Genomic DNA, 20,689 nt, shown 5'->3' with positions numbered 1-20,689 from the left:
GATGGTTCCCAGCTTTGTGTGCGTTGGGCACATATCCATCTCTGTCTACAGCATATACAGCACGTGTTGACACTCACTCAAAAATCTTGAAAAAAGAACAAATTTTACTGCCTTCTTGGCTTTGTGTAAGAAATGTTTCAAGAAATGCTGTGGAAGGAATGCAAGAAGAATGTTGTGATGGTTAATGGCATGTATTCCACAGCTTTTTTTCAGCATGCTTTGTTTTGCAGTGTGAATTTTTCACACTCGCTGATCATCAGCCCCGTGATGGCCAAAGCTGATGAATGGGCACAGGGAGCCTTATGCCGTGGAGTTGCATTGCTTGAGAAGGAGGTGTGCTATGGCAGTAGGAAAACATACTCCCTCAACACAGGCCATGTCCACAGGGGGAGGTTAATGTCATCTGTAGCAGCAGAAGCTCTCTTGTTGAGGGTCCCAGCAGAGCTGATGCGATAGAACTGTAGAATCAGCCAGGTTGGAAAACACCTTTCCCCCAGCACTGCCAAGGCCACCCCTAACCCATGGCACTGAGGCCTCGTCTCCATGGGGTGTGAACACTTGCAGGGCCGGTGCCTGCAGCCCTGCCCTGGGCAGCCTGTTCCAATGCCTGAGCACCCTCTGGGGCAGGAATTGGTCCTCAGCTCCATCTAACCCTGCCCTGGTGCAGCTTGAGGCCGGTTCCTCTTGTCCTACACGTTCCATCCTTTCCTCTTCCATTTATTTCTCACTTCCCAGGAGAAGCTCAGAGTCCATCTCAGCCCCATGGAGCGTGGCTGGGTGAGTGCCCGAGCTCTCTCCAGCTCTGCATATCCCTTCTGCTGGTGCTGGGGAACTTGGGACCTTCTCCAAGGTGCAGGGAGAGCTTGTAGCCTCTGGTCTGCCTGGGAGAGGCATGGGCATTGCAGTGTGAGAGAAACTGATGAGAGAGAGAAACAAATGCACCCTTTCCATCCAATGTATCAGGAAGTCTTAAACCCTGTCATTAGATGGGCCTCACCTCATTTCCTTCAGCACTTTGGGGAAAAGCAGGTAAAGCAGTAGTACTGCATGTGGGGGGGTAGTTCCCCAAGTGAAAAGCTCATGGAGGCATGCTCTTAGAGAAGTGAGTCATTCACAGGAATGTTTCTCCTGTAGGTACACCCTACCCATGCCATGGAGTCAGAGCAGTACTTACAGGGTGGTGTGCCTGACAGCTTGGGGTGTGGGGATGCAGGAAAATGGGGATTTACTGCAGCTGTAGCTCCTCTGCTGCTGCTTTTTAACAGCTCCTTCATTCCTTGTTTTCCTGTCTCATGCGTTGTTCAGTGAGAATCCCATTTAGTCCCTCTTTGCTGTGTATTTCTCTTTTGAAGGATGCGGGATTTCTTTCCCCCCACTCTTTGGGTTTACTGGAACTGTAGAAGGAATTCAGGAAAGAAGGGGGTTTGAGAATTTAACACATAGAACAGAAACATCAGTTGGGTTTTTAAATGTTCAGCATATTTGCTGCTCATGTGTTTAGTTGGCTTCAGGTTCATGATGCTGTGGTTCAGTACCAACTTTTCTCAATGAGGAGGAATTAGAGGGCTGCACAGAGGGAAGATTTTGAGCTGCAAGCTCTTGAAAGAGAACCTGTTGAAAGAGAACTGAAGAGCAGAAGTCACTTGGGGTAGGTTGGTGTGATGCCCCCATGCACTGACTGTTGGGTTGTTGTCCCAGTGCAAGACCCAAGCACAGCCCCGTTGGGTGGCTGTGGCAGTCTGTGGTGACACAGCCCTTCAGGGGCTCACACTGATGGCATGAGCAGGGAGACCCAGCCTGAGTGAGCCCAGGGAAGGAAATCACCTGCGTGTTTAGGCTTGAGTGCTTTGAGTGAGGATGTGAAGTGTCTGAGTCTGCATTGTGCTGCTTTCAGGAAAGAAACACGGCTGTAAGTCAAAACCCATCCATGCCAAAGGTCTCGGGCATCAGGAAAGCAAACTTCTGTCACTGAGAGGATTGTAGGGAGCTGTTGCTAAGTCCATTAGAGATATTTATAACCCCAGGCTTGATATCCAGGGTGTGAAATGAGCCAAAGAACTCTGGCAGCAGTATACAGATGAGTTGAATGGTTCCTTGCTGGATAAATACATACTCTCATTGACAGACATTATATTGGTTCATCTTGTGGCTGCCTGATAGTTCCTTCAGTTCTAGAAAAATTGGGCAACTTGCAGGATAGCAAATGAAGCAATAGTTTCATTCTCACACTGGAATCTCACTGGTGTCGGTTGTCTTTCGGTGTCTTACATATTCCCCTTGCGTTTTAAGCCTGCTGTTTCACACAGTCACGTTGCAGGGTGTTTTCCAGGTTTTCAAAATGTGTAAGTAACATTTCAGTGCGTGTGCTTTACGTCTTTGAAGATAGGAAATCCCACTGCGGTTTAGTGTCATTTACTTAACTCCTAATTCCCCATGGGAAGCAGTTGTTCATCCTCTATCATAAACTTGGAGCAATTCAGTGCAGCTCTCTTCCCACCTCACAGAGGTTTATGAACTAGGTAAATAAGAATCTCACTTGTATACACGTTTATATATTCAACATCTATTTTAGGGATGAGCGATCTCTCTGACTGCTGCTGTTGTGTGTAACACACCCTTTGCAGATTGCTTCTAGCACAGAGGGTTGACTGTAGTTTGTGCAGTTGGAGTGGCTTGAGACCACAGGTGATTAATTAGAACTTCCCCTGGCAGCGCTTTGTGAGACAGCAAAGTGGAGATGCAGGTTCTGATAACGGGCAGGGTGAGTTCATGTCTTGCTATAGGAATGTTTCTCTTTATTTTCCTGGTGCAAGGAGCAGGGACAGGAAATTGAACTAAAATCTCTGGGATTATTTTCATTATTTCTCTGCATCGCTTTCCTCCATGGACAGTGGATCCTTTTAAACAAAGTGCAAATACTAATAATGAAAAGATGCTTTCATGGACTTGGGAGTTCTAATGCTTCTGTTACTAGAGGACACAAGGTTGTGAGAACCAGTTTTTATCAATGTAGACTATGGTTTTCTGTTGTCTTCCCTTGAACCTCACATACGAGTCCACTTCCACTGTAGCTTTGTCCTTTAGGAATGTTGACTTCCCCTGAAAACAGTTGTATGATGTGCTGATGGAAAGTGCTGGACATGTGCCTCTGAGAACTGAAATCCCCTGTTTGCTGGCAGTTAAATATTGTATGTAAGTGAAGTACTTCACTCTTGACTATACCACTTGAGCACTTTTTCTGCTAAGCCTTCCAGCAGTGGTGTCAGTAGTTATTGTATTCCTCATTAGCTGTGAACAGCTTTTGAAGGCTGTTATCCCAGTGTGGCTGAATCATTCCAGTGCCACCATTGCCTTTTCCTGAACAGAAGAGCTGTTGTGACATTGCTTGTATTTTAAACGTTACAGACTATTTATTCTGTCTCTTCAGCAGTAAGATGCCTGCTAAATGAACTTCAGAAAAGCAAATACCCATTCCCATCAGGATAAGCATATGCTTTCCTTTAAAAAAAATGCTTTTTGCCATGAGTTCAGCTGGGAAATGCCTGTTAGTGGCTTACCAGTGTTTGTGTGCAGTACAGCTCGCAGGGATTTCTTACTGCTGCTTTTTTTCTGCTCCTCATCCTGTCTGTGCATCATTTTAAGCACAGGAGTAGCCCCCATTCAAACTGACCTGAGTGGGAGCTTCTGTCAGCTGGAGAAGTGTCCCTCGGCCCAGATGAGCAGTTACATTTGGCTGTACCAGGGGTCCAGTTAAAGGTTAGAGATAAATGGGACACATTCCCTGGAATGGTCCTTTAGTCAGCTTTAATAAATATCACCCTTGCACAAGTTTTGCTGTGGTTGGATCTTATCCCCAGATAGAGTTGTATTGAAGAGCAATCGTGGGTTCTGTTGCTGGGCTGCTGTACCCTCACCAAGCTGAATACACAGTCTTGTTTCATTTCTTCTTCTATGAACACTTGACATGAATATAGATCTATGCCTCAGCTCAAATTTAATGTGGAGACTTAAAATGAAGTATTATGAGGAGGACAGGGCTGGAGAGGGCTGCCTAGGTCACTGGGTCTAGTCACTTGATGCTGAAGACACCAGCTAACACACAATCCTCATCTTAAAAGCAGGTAGAATTTTTGTTCCTACTACTTGGATTGGAGGGTTATGCAAAAACCTCATTGATCTAATGGTTAGATGTACCCACAGCCAGATTATACTCATTTGTTCTTCTGCCAGTGTTACGCTTTAACTTAAATAGCTCTTCTCTTTGATTTAAATTAAGCCATCTACATGATGTAAAAGCTTAGTGCATCAGAACACTGTCAGTGTTATATAATGTTTTGAATTCAGGCTCTGGAGCTCAGTTCTTTTCTTCAATGACTAAAGTATTCCTGGTGTTTTTTCCTTTTATAGCTTTACATGTGGTACACAGGAAAATGAGGCTGAGAACGCGGAAAGCTTCTCAGCAGTCGAATCAGATCCACAAAGCACGTGCTTTGAGGGCAAAGAGGAAACACTCGGAGGTGGAGGAGAGCTTACCTGTCAGCGGAGGCAGGCCCGCCAAGAATGACACCGGCCTGCTGTCATCCATCAAAAAGTTCATCAAAGGAAGCACGCCCAAGGTACGCAGCAGGGGGCTGCTGCTTTTGCTGTTTCACTGGGGCACGTTCAGTTAAATCTGATTTAAAACGTTTCTGTAAGAAATTGTTCTTAATGTGATGGAAGCAAGAGATACTTGTCAAGAGTTAGAAGACAGCAAACCCCTGTGCTGGTTGTAGCAGGTATTAAATGACCCAGAGCAGACCTGCAAAGCCTACAGGAGTCAGTGGTAGGTGTGTTTAAGGCAGCTCAGGAAGGCCCAGGATTTACCACCAAGGTATTGCTTTGTGAAAACGTTGACTGATAAATTCAGTAGATTTTTAAGTTCTGTTTGAAGCATTCCCGAAACTTAGGAATTACCAAAATTGGCAACTAAGAAAAGCAGTTCTGTAAGTATGAAGTTGCTCAGTATTTTAGCCATTTGATTCACAGTTGTGTAGGAGTTCCTCAGTCAATAAAGGTTAAACCTCACAAGTTCAACTCTCCTGACATTGCTGTGACTACTCAGTGTATTACTACAGTGAATGCTGCCCCTCAGCGGGTCAAACAAACGCTGTCAGGGCTAAACCACTGTATCTCAGCTGTCTTCATTCAGAAACCCCAACCTTACTCATTTTCACTTGTTAGAACCTGTTTAATGTATGTTTTGAGAGTGAAACACACACACACACATATATATATATATATATGTAACTTTGATGGGCTGAATGTAACCTTGCAATTGCTTCCAAAGCCTTCAAGAAACAAGTTTCTTTTGTGTGAAGGGAGGCCAGTTGAAAAAGGAGGTTTAATTTGGTCACAGCAGCCCAACCATTGTCATTATGTAGCTGTACATTGTAAAGAAGAGTAGCCACGAAGTCAGAAGTGAGTTAAAATGTATCCCAAAGTAACTAGATGAGACCTAAAAATCGAAAGTCCTGAAGTATTTTCTGAGGTTTGACCCAAGTGTTGAAGCCCTAAGTTTGTAACAAGGTGAAGTAGAAATAACTTCAGTTAAAGTAACAGTGTCTTCTTAAATTGTAAAACTAGAGTGGAAGTTCATGTTTCCTGGCGTGTGTTAACTGCCGTAGAAACACTGAGGTACCCACAAAGGAGCACTGCAGTGAGGAGAAAGGGTTAAATCACATCTTGGTTTTCATTACGGCACGACAATTAATCTCTTCTGCATTCACCATCGATAATGTAGCTCAGCAGTGCAACAGTTTGGCTGCAAAACCCATGCAATAAATGCTGAAATCTAAGCAAAACATTTTAGGCTGGAATTCTAAGATAAGGGAAGTATGTCTGCTTTTCCTTCCCTTTGTCTCTGGGAGGCTGGGTTCACTTTCCCTCTCCCCCGCTTCTCTTCCTCTCCCAAAGCTTTGGATTACATTTTGTTCTTCATTTCCTTGACAGGTTTTTTAATATAAAGTGTCCACATTTTCCTCTGTTTCCTTTCATGTCCTCTCCTAGCAGGACTTGGAGTGGTTCCAGTGGCATTAGTATGGCACGATATTGATAGTGCCGGGCTATCTTCCAGAGTGCTAATGACTTAACCAAGTAGTCTGGAGGCTGCCATGGAAACGTTAGAACTCTTTGCGATAGTGCATGGGTATGACTTGAGGAGTGGCTTCTTTCTGGGTGTGCACTGAGGGGATGTGGATTTAGGGCAATAACTGTCTCTGGAACAAGTATATCTGGGTTGCGATCATAGTCACAGGTCATTATCTGGTGTGGTAAAGATGCCTTGTTGGAAATACTCCTCAAACAAACAGACCCTGAAAAAGCCTCAAGCTATTCAAGTTGGAGAAACCAGAGACTAACATATGGCTCTGAGTGTGGATGGTGACAGGTCTGGTCTTGAGGTCCTTTACTAGCACAGAGCCCACTGGCAAGTCAGCAATAGCATGGAGAACACAACAGTGTCATTTCCAAAATGTCAGATCTGATACACCAGAAAAACCACTACATGGGTGCCTGTGGGGAGTACTGTGAGCATTCCTAAATATTAACAGTGGAGATGTTGTAGAGGTTCCTCTCAACTTGCCTGATTTGGGGCTCTAGCACTAGCGCTGTCAGACAGTGCACTGAGCTCCAACCTTCCAACTCAGTGTAGCCCATTCCCTGATACACACGGGATTTCTGCAAGCAACCTAACAGCAAACAACATGTTTGTGTTGGTGTGACATCACCGTGTTTCTTATGGCACAGTTATTGATCATAATGGGTTATCCTGAGTTGAATAGATCATAGAATTCAAATAGATTGTTATATAAATACATAAAACAGGGTACATTTAATCCTATACCTGTCCAATTGAATTTTCAGTGTATAAAGCAAGTAGCACAATAGCATCATCACTGATCTCACAATTGAATTCTATTGACCAGTACAACACAGGCACAGCAGTGGGAGCTGTCTGACCACATTGTGACAGCTCCTCTTCTGGAGCATGAGAGGGACCTCCCAGGTCAGTGAGTTCTTCCTGCCTCTGCTGGTACCTGTTGCCAGTGTAATTATTAGAGTGTTTCTACACTTGTTTTCCATAAAGCAGACCAAGAGCACAGCTCATTTTATGAAGGCCAATTGATAGCTTTTACAAGTGAATTTCCCCCATTTTCCCCAGTGTTGAACTTTTGCACAGATGTCCTAGGAGCTGAGCTGCCATCCTGTTCTTATATCAGGTCAGGGAGACACATGGCAGCCCGCTTCCATGTGTGTTAGTATTTCTCTCAGCCACTGTACTCTTCACATGGGCTTTAGATTAAATTTTCTACAAGATCCAGTTACTTTTTTTGGAGCACACAAAACCTTTTTTCTTTTTAAAGCTGTGAAACTGCAGTTCCAGGAGGGTAATTCTGTAACTCTCAAATGGAAATGTTCATTGACTTTGGCATGGTCTCTGTCCTCATTTATTTTGATCTGTAATTCATTTTGCATTGTCTCACAGCTTACATTTCAGTGTCCTCTGTATGGTTCTGCTTTAGATTTCAGATTGCCATTTTATTAAGCTGTAGTAGGTGCTTTGGGGGAAGAGAGCAAGAAACCTGTCTTAGAATCATGGAATACACTCGTAGAATGGTTTGGGTCTTAAACATGGGTGTCTGTATGTATACTCACGCACAGAAAACGGGCAAAAATGTTTGGTTCTGTATCATTCATGCAAGTGCCACAGCAAAGAGTAGCCATTTACTTAAGGTAAGAAGACTCACTGAGCCATAACCCTTGTCTACAGTGTTCTTAACAGCTGAGTTTTGCCATCTGATAGGGACTGGATAGCAGCAGGTTCTGTCCAGGTATACAACTGAGGAACCCACTTTGTGTAGGGAGCATGGTGGCGACCTCCACATGGGCTATTGTAAACTTTGCTTCCTGGATGTCTCACAGACAGAGAAATCAAGTTCCCTGTAATTTTAGTTGCCTTGTACCTACAGATCCCAAGCTGCACAGCACTCAAGTATTAATAAATGGGCTATCCAGAGCAATAGAACTTAAAGCCAGTTTTTCTACTACAGAAGTTCCAGGTTTTCTTTCCTGATATTTTGCTGTTTACCTTGAGCTGTGTCAGTTTGAATGTCCAGCTGGCCAGATACATGTCGCATGTTGTGCATCTAGAAGTGGAACAATAAATGGATCTTTTGTGAAACTTCCTCTAACAGCTGACATTTTCTGGTAGTATCCACTGGAGAAAAGAGGCACTATTCAGTATGTTCCTTTTTTTCCTCCTTTTCTATTTTAAGGAAGAAAGAGAAAATCCTGCAAAAAGAAGTAGGATCGAGCGGGATATCGATAACAACTTGATCACATCCACACCTCAAGCAGGAGAAAAGCCTAACAAACAGATCTCTCGAGTGCGACGGAAAAGTCAGATGAATGGAGGTTTGTGAACACTCTAATCCTGTGTTGCTGCAGTAGTTGTACAGACAGCACAGAGACCTGTTACTGGGAAGTAAATAACTCCTCTTTATTCCAGGCTCAGAGCTGTGTCTTGGAGCTCAGGCCTGAGATGGCAGTTCCTAGTTCTAGGATGTACCTTGCTGCACATGCACATTTATGGAAAACCTTTACTGTTATGTGTTGTTTTGTAATGTGAAGATTTATTCTGTGCCCTTTGTTATCTGTGATAACAACTAAAAAGGGTTTTACTTCATAACCGTATTTGATGTGTGTTTGTGTGTGGGAAGCATTAATTATAGGGAAGCTTAGAGGTTCCAGGCACTGGAGTTCACTGACACTTTCTCTTGCCTCCATCTAGTGGAACCCCACTGATACTGTCAGCTGTGTGCTGGGAAGGATGCACAGCTGCTTGAAGTGTCTTCCATTATCAAGCTCATTTAAAGGATTAAAACTTCTACTGTTTGTTAATGTGTAGCAGAATTTCTATAAACAAGGAGTGCTTCCTAATTTGTAGGGCTGAGATGGTGCTAAGCTTTTATCTCGAGACTGGGTGGCTGCTTTGTTGTTGTTGTTGCCCAAGTTGAACTGTAAACAAGAGGGATCTCTCCTATGATGAAAATGATACTGATTAAAGGGAGGATGTGTGAAAACCAGAAGGGTGGCGTTGTACCTCATGAGTTTTCTTTTACAGAAGCTGGAAGTTATGAAATGACAAACCAACATGTAAAGCAAAATGGGAAACTAGAAGATAATCCTACCACTGGCAGCCCCCCCCGAACCACGTTACTGGGAACCATATTTTCTCCTGTTTTCAATTTTTTTTCACCAGCAAATAAAAATGGTGAGTATTATCTGGTCGTGTTAAAGCTCAGAATGGTAGGGGTTTTCAGGAACAAGCTCTTTTGAGTAGCAGTACGCTTCACGTGCTGATTTACAGACCAGGAGTTACTACTGCCTGATAAAGGGCTCCCCAAGGGTTTGAAGGGTTGATAATTAATAAAAGAAGCCTTAGGCTATTTCTTTTATAGGTGTAAGTACCCAGTGGTGTATCTTTCATTAAAAAAATGTGATAGTAACTGGTATTAAGTTCCTTGTCCCAAACGTAAGAGGCACTTGTCATGACCTTCATTTTGGGTCTTATTTTTGTAACATGGGTCAGAGGTGACTGTCTTCAGTTATTCTGGAATCATTTGTTTGTGTGGTTGGTAATACCAGCATTCTGGTGGGTAACTCAGCCTGCTAATGACTGTGAATGTACTGAAATCTTAATCCAGGAACATCAGGATCAGATTCTCCAGGACAAGCTGTTGAAGCTGAAGAGATAGTCAAACAGCTTGATATGGAACAGGTTGATGAGATTACCACAAGTACTGCAACATCAACCAACGGGGCAGCTTACACGAGCCAAGCAGTGCAGGTCAGGTCCACCGTCAACAATGGTTTGGAAGAGGTGGAGGAAACAAATGATCGGGACCTGCCACCACTTACAGGTAAGAAACCTGTGCTTGCCTTGCACTCAGGTGTAGAAGCTGTGTGTGATTTGTACTCTCTGGGAAACCCCAACACCTGCATTCTCTAGAAACTAATATTTCACATTTGCTTAGGGCATGCAAACAGTAGGAACAGTGATTTTTATTCTAATAGACAAACCTGGTTTATGCACCCAAGACACAGTTTTGTCAAAGCTTATTATTCCTAGTACGGCTCAGTAGACTTCATAACACTTCCTCAGATGAAAACAAAAGATTCCAGAATGAATACTGAAGCCTGCCACTCCATTAGAAATGCACATCCTGAGCTTGCTGATCACAGAAGAGCAATTTGCAGCATTTTGATCTCTTGTATTAGAAATTCCAGGGAAGTGAATTTAACCTCTGCATAGAGGGGCTGGTGTGGGATACATGGGTCTGGTGCAGACCTTCTGGTCTGGTGTGTTGCTGTGTTTCCAGAGGGCCCCTCAGCTGTGGGAGGTGCTGGTGGAAGAGCTGTGCCTACCTTCTTCGGCTGGTGTGTGTGTGCATCCAGCCACCACCAGAGGCTGTGTGGGGTCTCCCAGCTCAGCCAGGTCATGATGTTCTGTGGCGTGAGAGGACACTGGGCTCTCAGGTGGCTTCCATGGGAGCTGTGCAGGCCATTTCTGAGGACACATGGGGACAGAGGGTGGGCTGCAGGGAGAGATTTGCACTGCTGTCTGGGGCATGGCATACCAAGGGCACGCTGTCACTTCTGCAGACTGCACTAATAAGACCAGCTCTTGTGGTGTTTTGTTTTATTTTTTGGTTTGGTCATTTTCGTTGAATTTTAGCACCAGTATCTCCAGACAGTGGCTACTCATCAGCCCATGCAGAAGCTACCTATGAAGAAGACTGGGAAGTCTTTGATCCGTAAGTGCTACTGTTTGTACTGCAAATACTAAATTGGTGGCTTTGGGTGTTAGACTAAGGCGTTCTTATTTAGGTTGGAAGATTTTTATATTATGGAAATGAACTCCAAAAGCTCTTAACTTAAAAAAAAAAAAAAGAAGTGTATATTGATGTGGGGTTCTTTCAATTTAAAATACGTCTTGTGCAGCCTTAAATATTTGAAATATTAAGTTGGGCTTCAACATAATGTAATGAATGTGAGATAAATATCTACAGCCCAATCTGTGTTCTTTCCAGGTATTATTTCATCAAACACGTTCCACCACTAACAGAAGAACAACTGAACAGGAAGCCAGCTCTTCCACTGAAAACAAGAAGCACACCAGAATTCTCCTTAGTTCTAGACTTGGTAAGTGTCGTTATAAACACGTTCCAAAAGCAGGGGCTCTGCAGCACTTCTGTCATTTTGTTTGTTGCTGAAATTAGAAGTGTTTGCTTTCAACAAAAAGGCTTTGTCAATGTTACACAATTTTCAGTTAAATATAGTTTGCATTGGGAAAAGATGATAGTGGCGAGAGCAGAAAGCTTGTTGTGCGGGCTGCGTGCTTAGCATCCTGCCTGAAGAAAAGCATTACAACTCTTACTGTCTCAAACAAAGAGTTATCTGTCCCCATAAAGCTTTCCTAAATCCAGTGTGGGAAAACTGAGATGGAACAACTGGGAAAATTCAGCTTCGTGTCTTGCATCAGGGTTGATCAAGAACAAATCTTTTAATTCTTACAACGTTTTTATGCTCAGAGGTCACAAGTTGATTTTTCAAATATCCATAGAAAATATATTTGTCTTGATAATAAGTTCTCTTTGTCTCCCTGTTTGAAAAGTCGTTTCAGAGCCTGTTAATGATTGCAGGAACATTAGTTTAGTTTATCATGGCAAGTGATGCTGGTGCCCTATAAACAGATATGTTATTCACAATGATGGGTGCAGGTTTGACTGACAGGAGAGCCTACAAAATGAAGATATCTGCTTATAACTGTGCCCCCAGTGCACAGTTGTGATTTAAAAAACCCTGCAAGAATAATGGATTTATTCATTTTAAGAGTTCTTCAATCTTGACAGCACTTGCATAAAAATATTTTCTAGACTAAATAAACCTACCTTAAAATGAGCATAAAAATCCAGAAACTCACATCTATTTTTAATACTCCTTTCACAGTGTTTTCTTTCCTTTATGCCATCTTTTCTTGTTTTAATAGGATGAAACATTAGTGCACTGTAGTCTAAATGAATTAGAAGATGCTGCACTCACTTTTCCAGTTCTTTTTCAAGATGTCATTTACCAGGTAATTACTGTGCATGGAAAAATACAGAGCTTTTAACATAGGAATTCTTGCTGTGTGTATTTGTTACCGTCTTGTTTCAAGAGAGGTAACAAACTGTCTAGTCTGGTTATAAATGTATCATCTTTGGCAGATGGGGTTGTCCTGGGTTAGAGATGCTGCAGGTGGAGGCAGGAGCACCAGTGGTTTAGCCATTGCCCAGGAGCAGCTCATTGCCAACTGTTAACATTCCTCCCTTGGCAGGGAAAAGCAGTCCACATTGGCTGGGCATTTCCCTCTGTAGAGAAGACATCTTCAGTACCTGACACTGAATAGGTTCTGACCAGTCATCAGTCTTGTTGCACACTTCACCAATGCCACTTCTACTTCGTTACTCCCCAGTGATGTACCCAGCCTGCTGGGTATTAGCATGGTTTGACTGTCCTGTGGGGATTGCTAGGGTTCAGGTTTGTTCTGCCTCAGGAGATGGTTGCTGTGTGTGTCTTACATTGACCTGCTCTAGAGGAACAAGTGGGAAGAAGGAGCTGTCTTCCAGCAACTACCAGAGATGCTGCACTGATCCAGGCTGTTGTTCTCAGGTCCCTTTGTGTGGTGTACGTGGGAGCAGCCACAGCTTCCCCACCATGTAGTTCACACGATATTGGACCCCACTGTAGTGTCTTTGAAGAATGAGGCAGTCATCAGGCATCTTAAAAGGACACTTGTCCTGGTATTTTTCCTGATTCTAAAAGTGCTTTTCTTTGCTGTTGCATATAAACCCCTTTGGAATCTGGAATAAACTTTAAACATGGGTTTATCATATCACTTAGTTGGTGATGGCCATGCACAGTTCCTTCCCAGGGTGACCTTGGAAGGAGCATTAGAAGTAGTTCTTTAGAGGCTCTTGACACTGTTAACAGCATCAGGAAGACTAAAGCTTCAGGTTTTCCCTTCCTTCTCTTAGATCTCAGTATGATTCAAGTACTTTCTGTCTATAACCGGCTCTTTTAGTGACTGTGTGTTTATGCTTTTGCCTTTAGGAAACTGAAGTCAATGGAGAGAGTGACTTGCAGTATTTCTAAAGCTTTATTCAGTGGCATTGTACACAAGCCTGTATAGCCCTTGACACAGTACAGCTACTGTGTGGGTGCTGGAGTTTTCTCTTAGCTCTCTCTGGAGTCCAGCCTGGATTTGCTGAGGAACAGTAGCTTCTTGCAGGCCTGAGAAAGGCAGCTGCTATCTTCAAGCACACTCTCCTGGTCACTATTTGGTTTTTACTGCTTTTTCATCACTAGACACTGACAAACATTCATCTCTTACTAGGTAATAGCTAATAAGCAAGATGAGTATCTTAAGGGTACAGTTAAGTTCATCTTTCACTAGGGTTTAATATGCAAAAATCTTCTGTGATGAAAGTTGGAAAGAAGTTTGTTATTTCATACCCTTCTTAGCAGCTTTAGTCAGTGAGTGGCTGTTTACCAGCTTATAAAACTTTCTCTTGCGTATTTCTTTTGCTTATCAGTCTGACCAGCACCTCTGGACCAGCCCTGTGCTGATTTCACATCTCCGCATTTCCTTTTGGCAGTAATTTCAGCTGGCAGCAGAGAAGCAGCCAACTGAGCTGTCCCAGCAAAGTAGAAGCCAGCAAGTTACTATATATAAAGGATTGCATAATATATCCCACTGAAAAACTCCAAGATGTGGAAGAGACATTGCTGAAGATGTTTTCCATTAGTATTATGTACCACTTCCATGTAGGTTTTCCAGAAATATTGGACAGTTCTCTATTCATTCTTTTTAAGAAAGAATAAACAGCACTTCTTTTGCTGCTGAATATCTGCTCTTTCTCACATTAGGCCTGGTTAATACTGCAGATGGGAGCCTGGGTTCATAGCATTTCCATTTCCTTCCCAATCAGAAGGCATCAAGACAGTGCTCTTGCAGCAAGAGTATGGCAAACCAGGCACTTTCCTGAAAAGATGTTCCAGACCTGGCCATCCCAGGGTACTGCAATGATAAGAACCAGACTGGCTCAGGTTCTAGAAGGCCTCCTATAAAATCCAGCCAAACTCCATTGGCCTGTGAGTCAAGCACAAGTTTTACATCCAGGAACATGGCTCTCTTGGTGCTTGCTTCAGTGACTGCAGGTGAGGGTCTGGTTTTAAAGAAAGGTTTGTTTGCTCCAAGTGATTTCTCACAACTTCCCTGGAGTTACGCAGAAGAACTGAGCATGGAGCAGCGTTCTGCCAGCTGAAAGATGACATTAGTGTGATTCCAGCACTGACACACAGGGTTTAAACCTTGGGTTGAGTCACGGAGCTGATTTCTATTAAAAAAGCTATCTGTGAGACGGGCACAGTTGGGCTTGCTTAGGTCAGGCTTCTGAGGCAATGAATTTGTTCCTGTTTTCTGCATGGGAAAAAAAAAAGTCTCTAAGGCAGTTTTTAAGTTCTGGGCTTAGTAAAAATCCAGCCTTTGCACAGCTCAAGTTTTCTTAAGCGCTGTGAAGTGCTGCCTTCCATCTGACTGGAAAACAAAAACCAATGACAGGTCTTCAGCTGTAGACTTCAGACTTTGTCTTACTTTACATAAGTGAGATAAGCAGCTTGTCTTCTGAAGCAATTTATCTTTTTCTTGGTAAAGAGGTTTTGTTTCTGTTGCTGACTTCAGGTCCCACGTATGAGATCGTCTCCTCCCTTTGTTTCACTCTGGAGCTGCCTTCCCTGCTCCCTGCCTGTAGTCAAAAGGCAGGTCCTTTCTGTTCTTCACTGGAAGTGCATCTTTACTGCTCTGCCTCAGAATAATTCCCTTTGACTTTTGTGATCCTTGAAAGACGTTATGGAACTCCATAGGTCACTTGTAGTTACTGAATACAGGGTTACATGTGTTCCATCTCATTGTCACCAATCACTGCTTTACTTTGTACCTGCAGTGGAATGAAGCAAGCAATGCTTGGGAATTCTGGCTTTCCCTTTGAGTGACCCCCTCTGTTTCTTGGGAATATCAGAAGAGCCATAAAGCTTTGGATCTGGAGGCCAGGAAGCATTGGTGTTTCTTTGGCATATCCACCAAGAAATCTGGGCTTAGGTTGGGAAGACACTCTCTACAGCTACCTGAAAGGAGGTTGTAGTGAGGTGGGGATAGGTCTCATGTTGATGTGGCACTTAGTGACATGATTTAGTGGTGGATTTGGCAGCATTCACTCAGTGGTTGGACCTGATGATCTTAAAGGTCTTTTCCAACCTATTTGATTCTATAACTTCATTTTAGTCCAGTAGAGCCTCTAGAATTACACTTCTGGCCCTTGAAGAGCCACAGCTGGCTGCGCTTCAGGCACTTCTGTCTGGTAATTCCAGGGATTTTGGCACCAAGTGGAACACACGTGTCTTGTTCAGGTTTTCTAACGCAGAAAGGAATACTGTTTCCTTCCAGTTCCACCTGGAAAGAGCTCAAGTCCTGTGTGTTTTGAACAAGGAAGACACTGACAGTTCAGATCTTGTTGCCATTGAAACAATGGCATGAGTTGATCGTTTGGGGGGGAAGAAACATAACCAAGAAAACCTGCTATAGAGCTGTGAGGGGTCTTTGCATACATATTGTTCATTTGTGAGTGTGAAGTGACTTTGAAGCAGGCGACAGCACGTGTTGCTGTTGACAAACTTCCAGTCATTAAAACCAGTGAAAATGACTGTTAGGCTTCTATTTTCAAAAGTACTCTCACATTTAGTCATGGCAGGGAGGGATGTGTTTTGTTCTGCTTTGGTTACTTGATTCCTCTGCTTGGGTCAGAGTTCTGTGCCAGGTCGGTGTAGCTGGGGCAGTGATGTCGTTGCCTTACGCTGTGCCAGTGCCGCAAGCCAGAGAAAGCAGAGCAGTGAGCCTGCACCCGGGGGCACTGTTAAATGAAGTGTGTGTTTGTGCAAGTGGCAATGAGAAATACAGGTTCTGACAGGAAAGTGGGTTTCCTGGATCTCTCATTTGCATTCAGATGTCACCTTAGAGAAAGATCGATACTGAGATAGAGGTTGTGTTAAGGTAGATGCCCATTTATAACTGCTTGGCAGTATCACAACTAAAACATCTTACAATGCTGCGGTTATCCCAGGACTAAAAAACCAAACTAAAAACCAAGGCAGGAGCAGTGTCCACCCGAGGAGCCCGACAGCCGTAACTGATCTCTGATCTAACGCAGTGATGCTAAAACCCCTTGTAACTGGCTGCTGTGACCGATACAGTTCCATCCAGCTGTAAAAGGAACAATAAATGAGATCAGCAGCAGTTGAAGTACTGGCAGATCACTTGGCTGCCCGCTTTGGTTGCCAGGAGAGTTTGTAGGAGAGATACTGAAGAGGCTGTTCCTGAGGTGACATCTGTGTTTCTTCCATAACGGGGGGTAAGCTTTTCAGTTTGAAATCAAGCCCTTGAAGAAGATCTCCAAACCAAATACCATCCTCTCTACCTACTCCCATTAGCAGCTGTAATCTGTGTGCAGGGAAAGCATTAATACCCTTTCAGTGCTGGCACACATCAGCTGGAAGCTGCTTTGGTGCTGCCCAGCTGGTGAAGCTCGTTCAGGATGTCTGCTTAAAGCAACCAGTTTCGGTTTGGCTTGTTGTCCAGCTGGTGAAGCTCATTCAGGATGTCTGCTTAAAGCAACCAGCTTCGGTTTGGCTTGTTGTCCAACTGGTGAAGCTCATTCAGGATGTCTGCTTAAAGCAACCAGTTTCGGTTTGGCTTGTCCAACTTTTAGGTTGTAGCTGAAGTTATTTCTAATTCCACCAAATGTTCCAGTGAATTTGTTAAGCCTGATTCTATCACCTGATGCTTTCACTTAGAGCTGCCTGGGCTGTGAGCTAATGCAATATTGGTTTAATTCAGTTCTTACTCTGCAGGGAGTCAGTATTTGCTGTTTACCTTGTTCATAATGCTCATTTTGACCTTGTCTTTACAAACTGGTGCTTAGTGCAGGTGATAGCTGAGGTGTTTTGAATCTTCATTGAAGTCTATTTCTGCTGCAGGTGTATGTCCGATTAAGGCCATTCTTCCGAGAATTCCTGGAACGTATGTCTCAGATTTATGAGGTAAAACCCATCAGATGCTACCTCTGAATTTCACTGTCAAATTATATTCACACCCTTATACCCAAAATGATTGCTTTTCCCTCTTGAATCCACAGATCATTCTTTTTACCGCTTCTAAGAAGGTGTATGCAGACAAGTTATTGAACATACTAGACCCTAAAAAGCAACTGGTCAGGTAAACCCAGAAAACTGAATGTACCTGGTGTTTCTAAGCAAACTAAGTGCTGTTTCCCATCCAGTGTGCTGAAGCATGTGCTGATGGCATGTCTCACTGAACTGAGTCTTTGTGGGTTTGTCTGGTCTAAGAGTGAGAGAAAAATGAAGTGAATGGAGCTATTGCCTTGGGGGTAGAATGAATCCAGGCAGCTTCACACCGCCCTCTGGGGCCAAACCCCATAGCCATTCATTTGGTCTGAACTACTGATTGCTTATAAGTTGTGAATTGTATAGTTACCCTTACAGTCAGCATGGTTTTCTTTCTTACTCACAAAGTAATTTGTTTGTGGCTTTTCTATTGGAGCTGGTTTAGTTTTTCATTTCCTAATAGGCAAGTTTGCTTGGCAGTGATGGGCATTTTGCAAGAACAGCTCCTTAGGGCAGAAAGATGTTGTGCTGGATGAGATTCTTCCTGTTATTCCTATCTAGGAGGTGGGATGTTACATGGGGAAGCTGAATCCAAAGAGGACTCCTCTCAGGGATTCACCTGCACAGGGTAACCCCAGTAAGGGCATAAACTGGACAGGGCCAGGCCTGTGTAAATGCTGCCCTTGGTATGTCACCGCAGCATTTTATTGTAATAGTTGTCAGGAAAGACTTGATTTTAATTACACACGTAATAAAGCAACCATTTGGACAGAGATGATGCCTGCATCCATTGTTTTCGCTGGGTAGTTTGGGCACATAGTAACTCATTTTCTGGATGAGTGTGAAGATAAACTGTTTGCTGGTTTTCATCCAGGAACAGTCATCTCACTGCTTGTTTTCACACGGCGTGCACAGCAGAACCCTGCTTTGGCTTTGCTAGCCTGACTTGCCACTGCATTTTGAGCAGGCAGCTAAAACTGGGCTTTCAGATACTTCCAGTCCTGGGAGTGTCTGAGCTTACCTGCGTCACACGGCCAGAGGGGATGCGTGTTAAGGAAGGTTGCATGTCCAAGTGTGCGTCCCTAGTGTTCAAAATCTTCCTCCAAGAGCTGGGTTTAGAGCAGGGGAATGGCAACAAACCACACAGCCAGAGAGTCTTCTGAGAACTGCACAAAGACTCATGTGATGAATGAATTTAGCTGTGAATCATGTGCCACTGAAAAGCTGACATGGAGGCATGAGTCCCTTTGGCATCAGCCTCAAGGTAGACTTGTCAGCGCTCCACACATGTGACTCAGAATCTATATTTAAATTCATTCGCTGCTGAGGCATCAGCTTATTTTCCTCCATAGCAACATTAGGAACTCAGCCCCTCTCTGAAGCTGAGCACACTGTGTGCAGCTTCTGAAAGCTTCACTTAAAAATGCAAGCAGCATTAAAGACACTGCATGCTGAAGTAACCCCGTGAGAGCCCACATCTGTCTGGTTTACAATTTGTTTCTAAGTTATAGTGATGCTCCATGAAATGTGTTATTCCTGGTTTGTTTTAAAACTGGGTCCTTTTAGTCCCTCCATCCATTTCTTGTGTAATAAATGGAAAGGGAGTAGGCTAATGGGAAAGGAAGAACTCACTGGAATGTTTTGGCTTCAAGGCTTTTTTCAGGTTCTAATAACTGAAATAGGTTAATTGCAAGCAGGGGTAGCATAGGACACTTGTGGTACATGGTATTCTGGCATGTAGTGGTGTGGGGAGGCCACAGGCTGTGACAGCAAAAGGAAAGGACAATAAAAGCCAGTAAGTTGGCTCCTGTGCAGGATGAATCTCTGCTCTTTGAGCCTTGCAAAACCATTTGAGTATCATGGGTCCCTGTGTTGATCCATCACAATAGTCTGGGGGCCCTGCTCACAGATACTGCTTGCATCCGAGTGGAGCTTTTCTGGGTAAATACAAAGAGCTGCCCTCAGAATGAGGCTGATGTAAAATCACCTTCAATGGTCATTTTACTGGGAAAAAGCTCAAAAGAGAACGGGAAAAAGGGAAGAGTTTTTAAAAGGAGCTGGTGGATGGGAGAACTGGCTAACGTCTGGCAGAGTCAGCTCTTCCCCATGCTGTGTAAGTTGGTGTCATTCATTAGTGTTCTGCTTTACTTGCAGGCATCGACTCTTCCGCGAGCATTGTGTTTGTGTACAAGGAAACTACATCAAGGATTTAAACATTCTTGGTAGAGACCTTTCAAAAACCATCATCATTGACAATTCACCGCAAGCCTTTGCTTACCAGGTGAGGATGGTGCTGCTGGGGGAGAGGTGAAACACTGCAGCCTGATTTAACAGCTTCCACATGGCTCGTGAGCCAAATCCTACCAAAGCAGCCAGGTTTGCTTGCCTTTCTCTTATATTTAGTGAAGAGCTGATCAAGTGCAAAGCGAGTGACTTCTGGTGAACCATGTAACCCGTCACGTTTGCTTCTCACTCAGCTGTTTGGCAGAAGCCAGCAGTCTGGTGCTTGGTCTCTAGCATGGAGTTCATTCCTTAATGCTAGTGAAGGGATTAGGATCAGATCTCTGGCTGAGGTGACCACAGCTGTGAAAATGGCTCCTGCTGAGGTACTATGGGGTTACACACTGGGTGGGGGACATTCCCAGCAGCCAGGTAGCCTGTCACACTGAGGATGACATGCAGAGAGGGATCCCCAACGTCTCACCTCCATCAAAGCAGCAGCAAAACAAAGAGTTCTTTGGCTCAGCCTCACTTGCACACACACAGCATCCACCAGTGCTTTAGTGTGAGGGTGCCTCAGAACAGCAGCGCCTTTCCCATCTGCAGAGCTTTGAGAGCTAGTTCTGTTGCAGCTTTGAGGTGGAAATCTGTGTAGTGAGGTATGCAAAGGAAGCAGGCATTTTGGAAGTGAAGTTCAGTGCAAACTTCAGAGGGAAAATATATATTAATAAACTTCAGCTTGAAACATTTTTCCTCAGAGTGCTATTTCACAAGTTACATTTTTAGACAAATTAAGTATAAACCATGTGTTGATGGTTTTATTCTCTCTTTGTTAGCTTTCGAATGGAATTCCTATAGAAAGCTGGTTCATGGATAAAAATGACAATGAACTCCTAAAATTGATTCCATTTCTGGAGAAACTTGTAGAGCTGGTAAGTGTTTCCTTGAGGTGGCTCTTCCCCACCCACTGCCCAAACCTTAGGTATCTCTTTTAGGTATTTGTATGGTCTAGAGCAGCTTGCTCCAAGCCCCTGTGTCCAACCTGGCCTTGAGCACTGCCAGGGATGGGGCAGCCACAGCTTCTCTGGGCACCCTGTGCCAGCGCCTCAGCACCCTCACAGGGAAGAGCTTCTGCCTAAGAGCTCAGCTCAGT

General features: G+C 43.9%; 1 protein-coding gene across 3 annotated transcripts in view; it reads left to right on the top strand.

Annotated features, from left to right (window-relative positions):
- Positions 1–20,689, top strand: part of CTDSPL2 (CTD small phosphatase like 2) — a 34,618-nt gene that overhangs the window by 13,014 nt on the left and 915 nt on the right. For all 3 annotated transcript variants that reach the window (XM_061376603.1, XM_061376605.1, XM_061376604.1), the window contains exons 2-12: positions 4,408–4,616; positions 8,313–8,451; positions 9,161–9,310; positions 9,744–9,959; positions 10,775–10,853; positions 11,130–11,241; positions 12,089–12,175; positions 17,170–17,232; positions 17,328–17,407; positions 19,471–19,597; positions 20,373–20,468. In XM_061376603.1, coding sequence (XP_061232587.1) covers positions 4,431–4,616; positions 8,313–8,451; positions 9,161–9,310; positions 9,744–9,959; positions 10,775–10,853; positions 11,130–11,241; positions 12,089–12,175; positions 17,170–17,232; positions 17,328–17,407; positions 19,471–19,597; positions 20,373–20,468 — 1,335 coding nt within the window. In that variant the 5' untranslated portion in view covers positions 4,408–4,430. The remainder of the gene's footprint in view (positions 1–4,407; positions 4,617–8,312; positions 8,452–9,160; positions 9,311–9,743; positions 9,960–10,774; positions 10,854–11,129; positions 11,242–12,088; positions 12,176–17,169; positions 17,233–17,327; positions 17,408–19,470; positions 19,598–20,372; positions 20,469–20,689) is intronic.

This window comes from Neopsephotus bourkii, unplaced genomic scaffold (assembly GCF_033783945.1).
Source record: "Neopsephotus bourkii isolate Nb327-2 ecotype Australia unplaced genomic scaffold, CSIRO-AGI_Nbou_v1 NB_1723, whole genome shotgun sequence".
NCBI classification, from domain to species: Eukaryota; Metazoa; Chordata; class Aves; order Psittaciformes; family Psittacidae; genus Neopsephotus; species Neopsephotus bourkii.
This window is presented reverse-complemented; position numbering and strand designations above follow the sequence as displayed.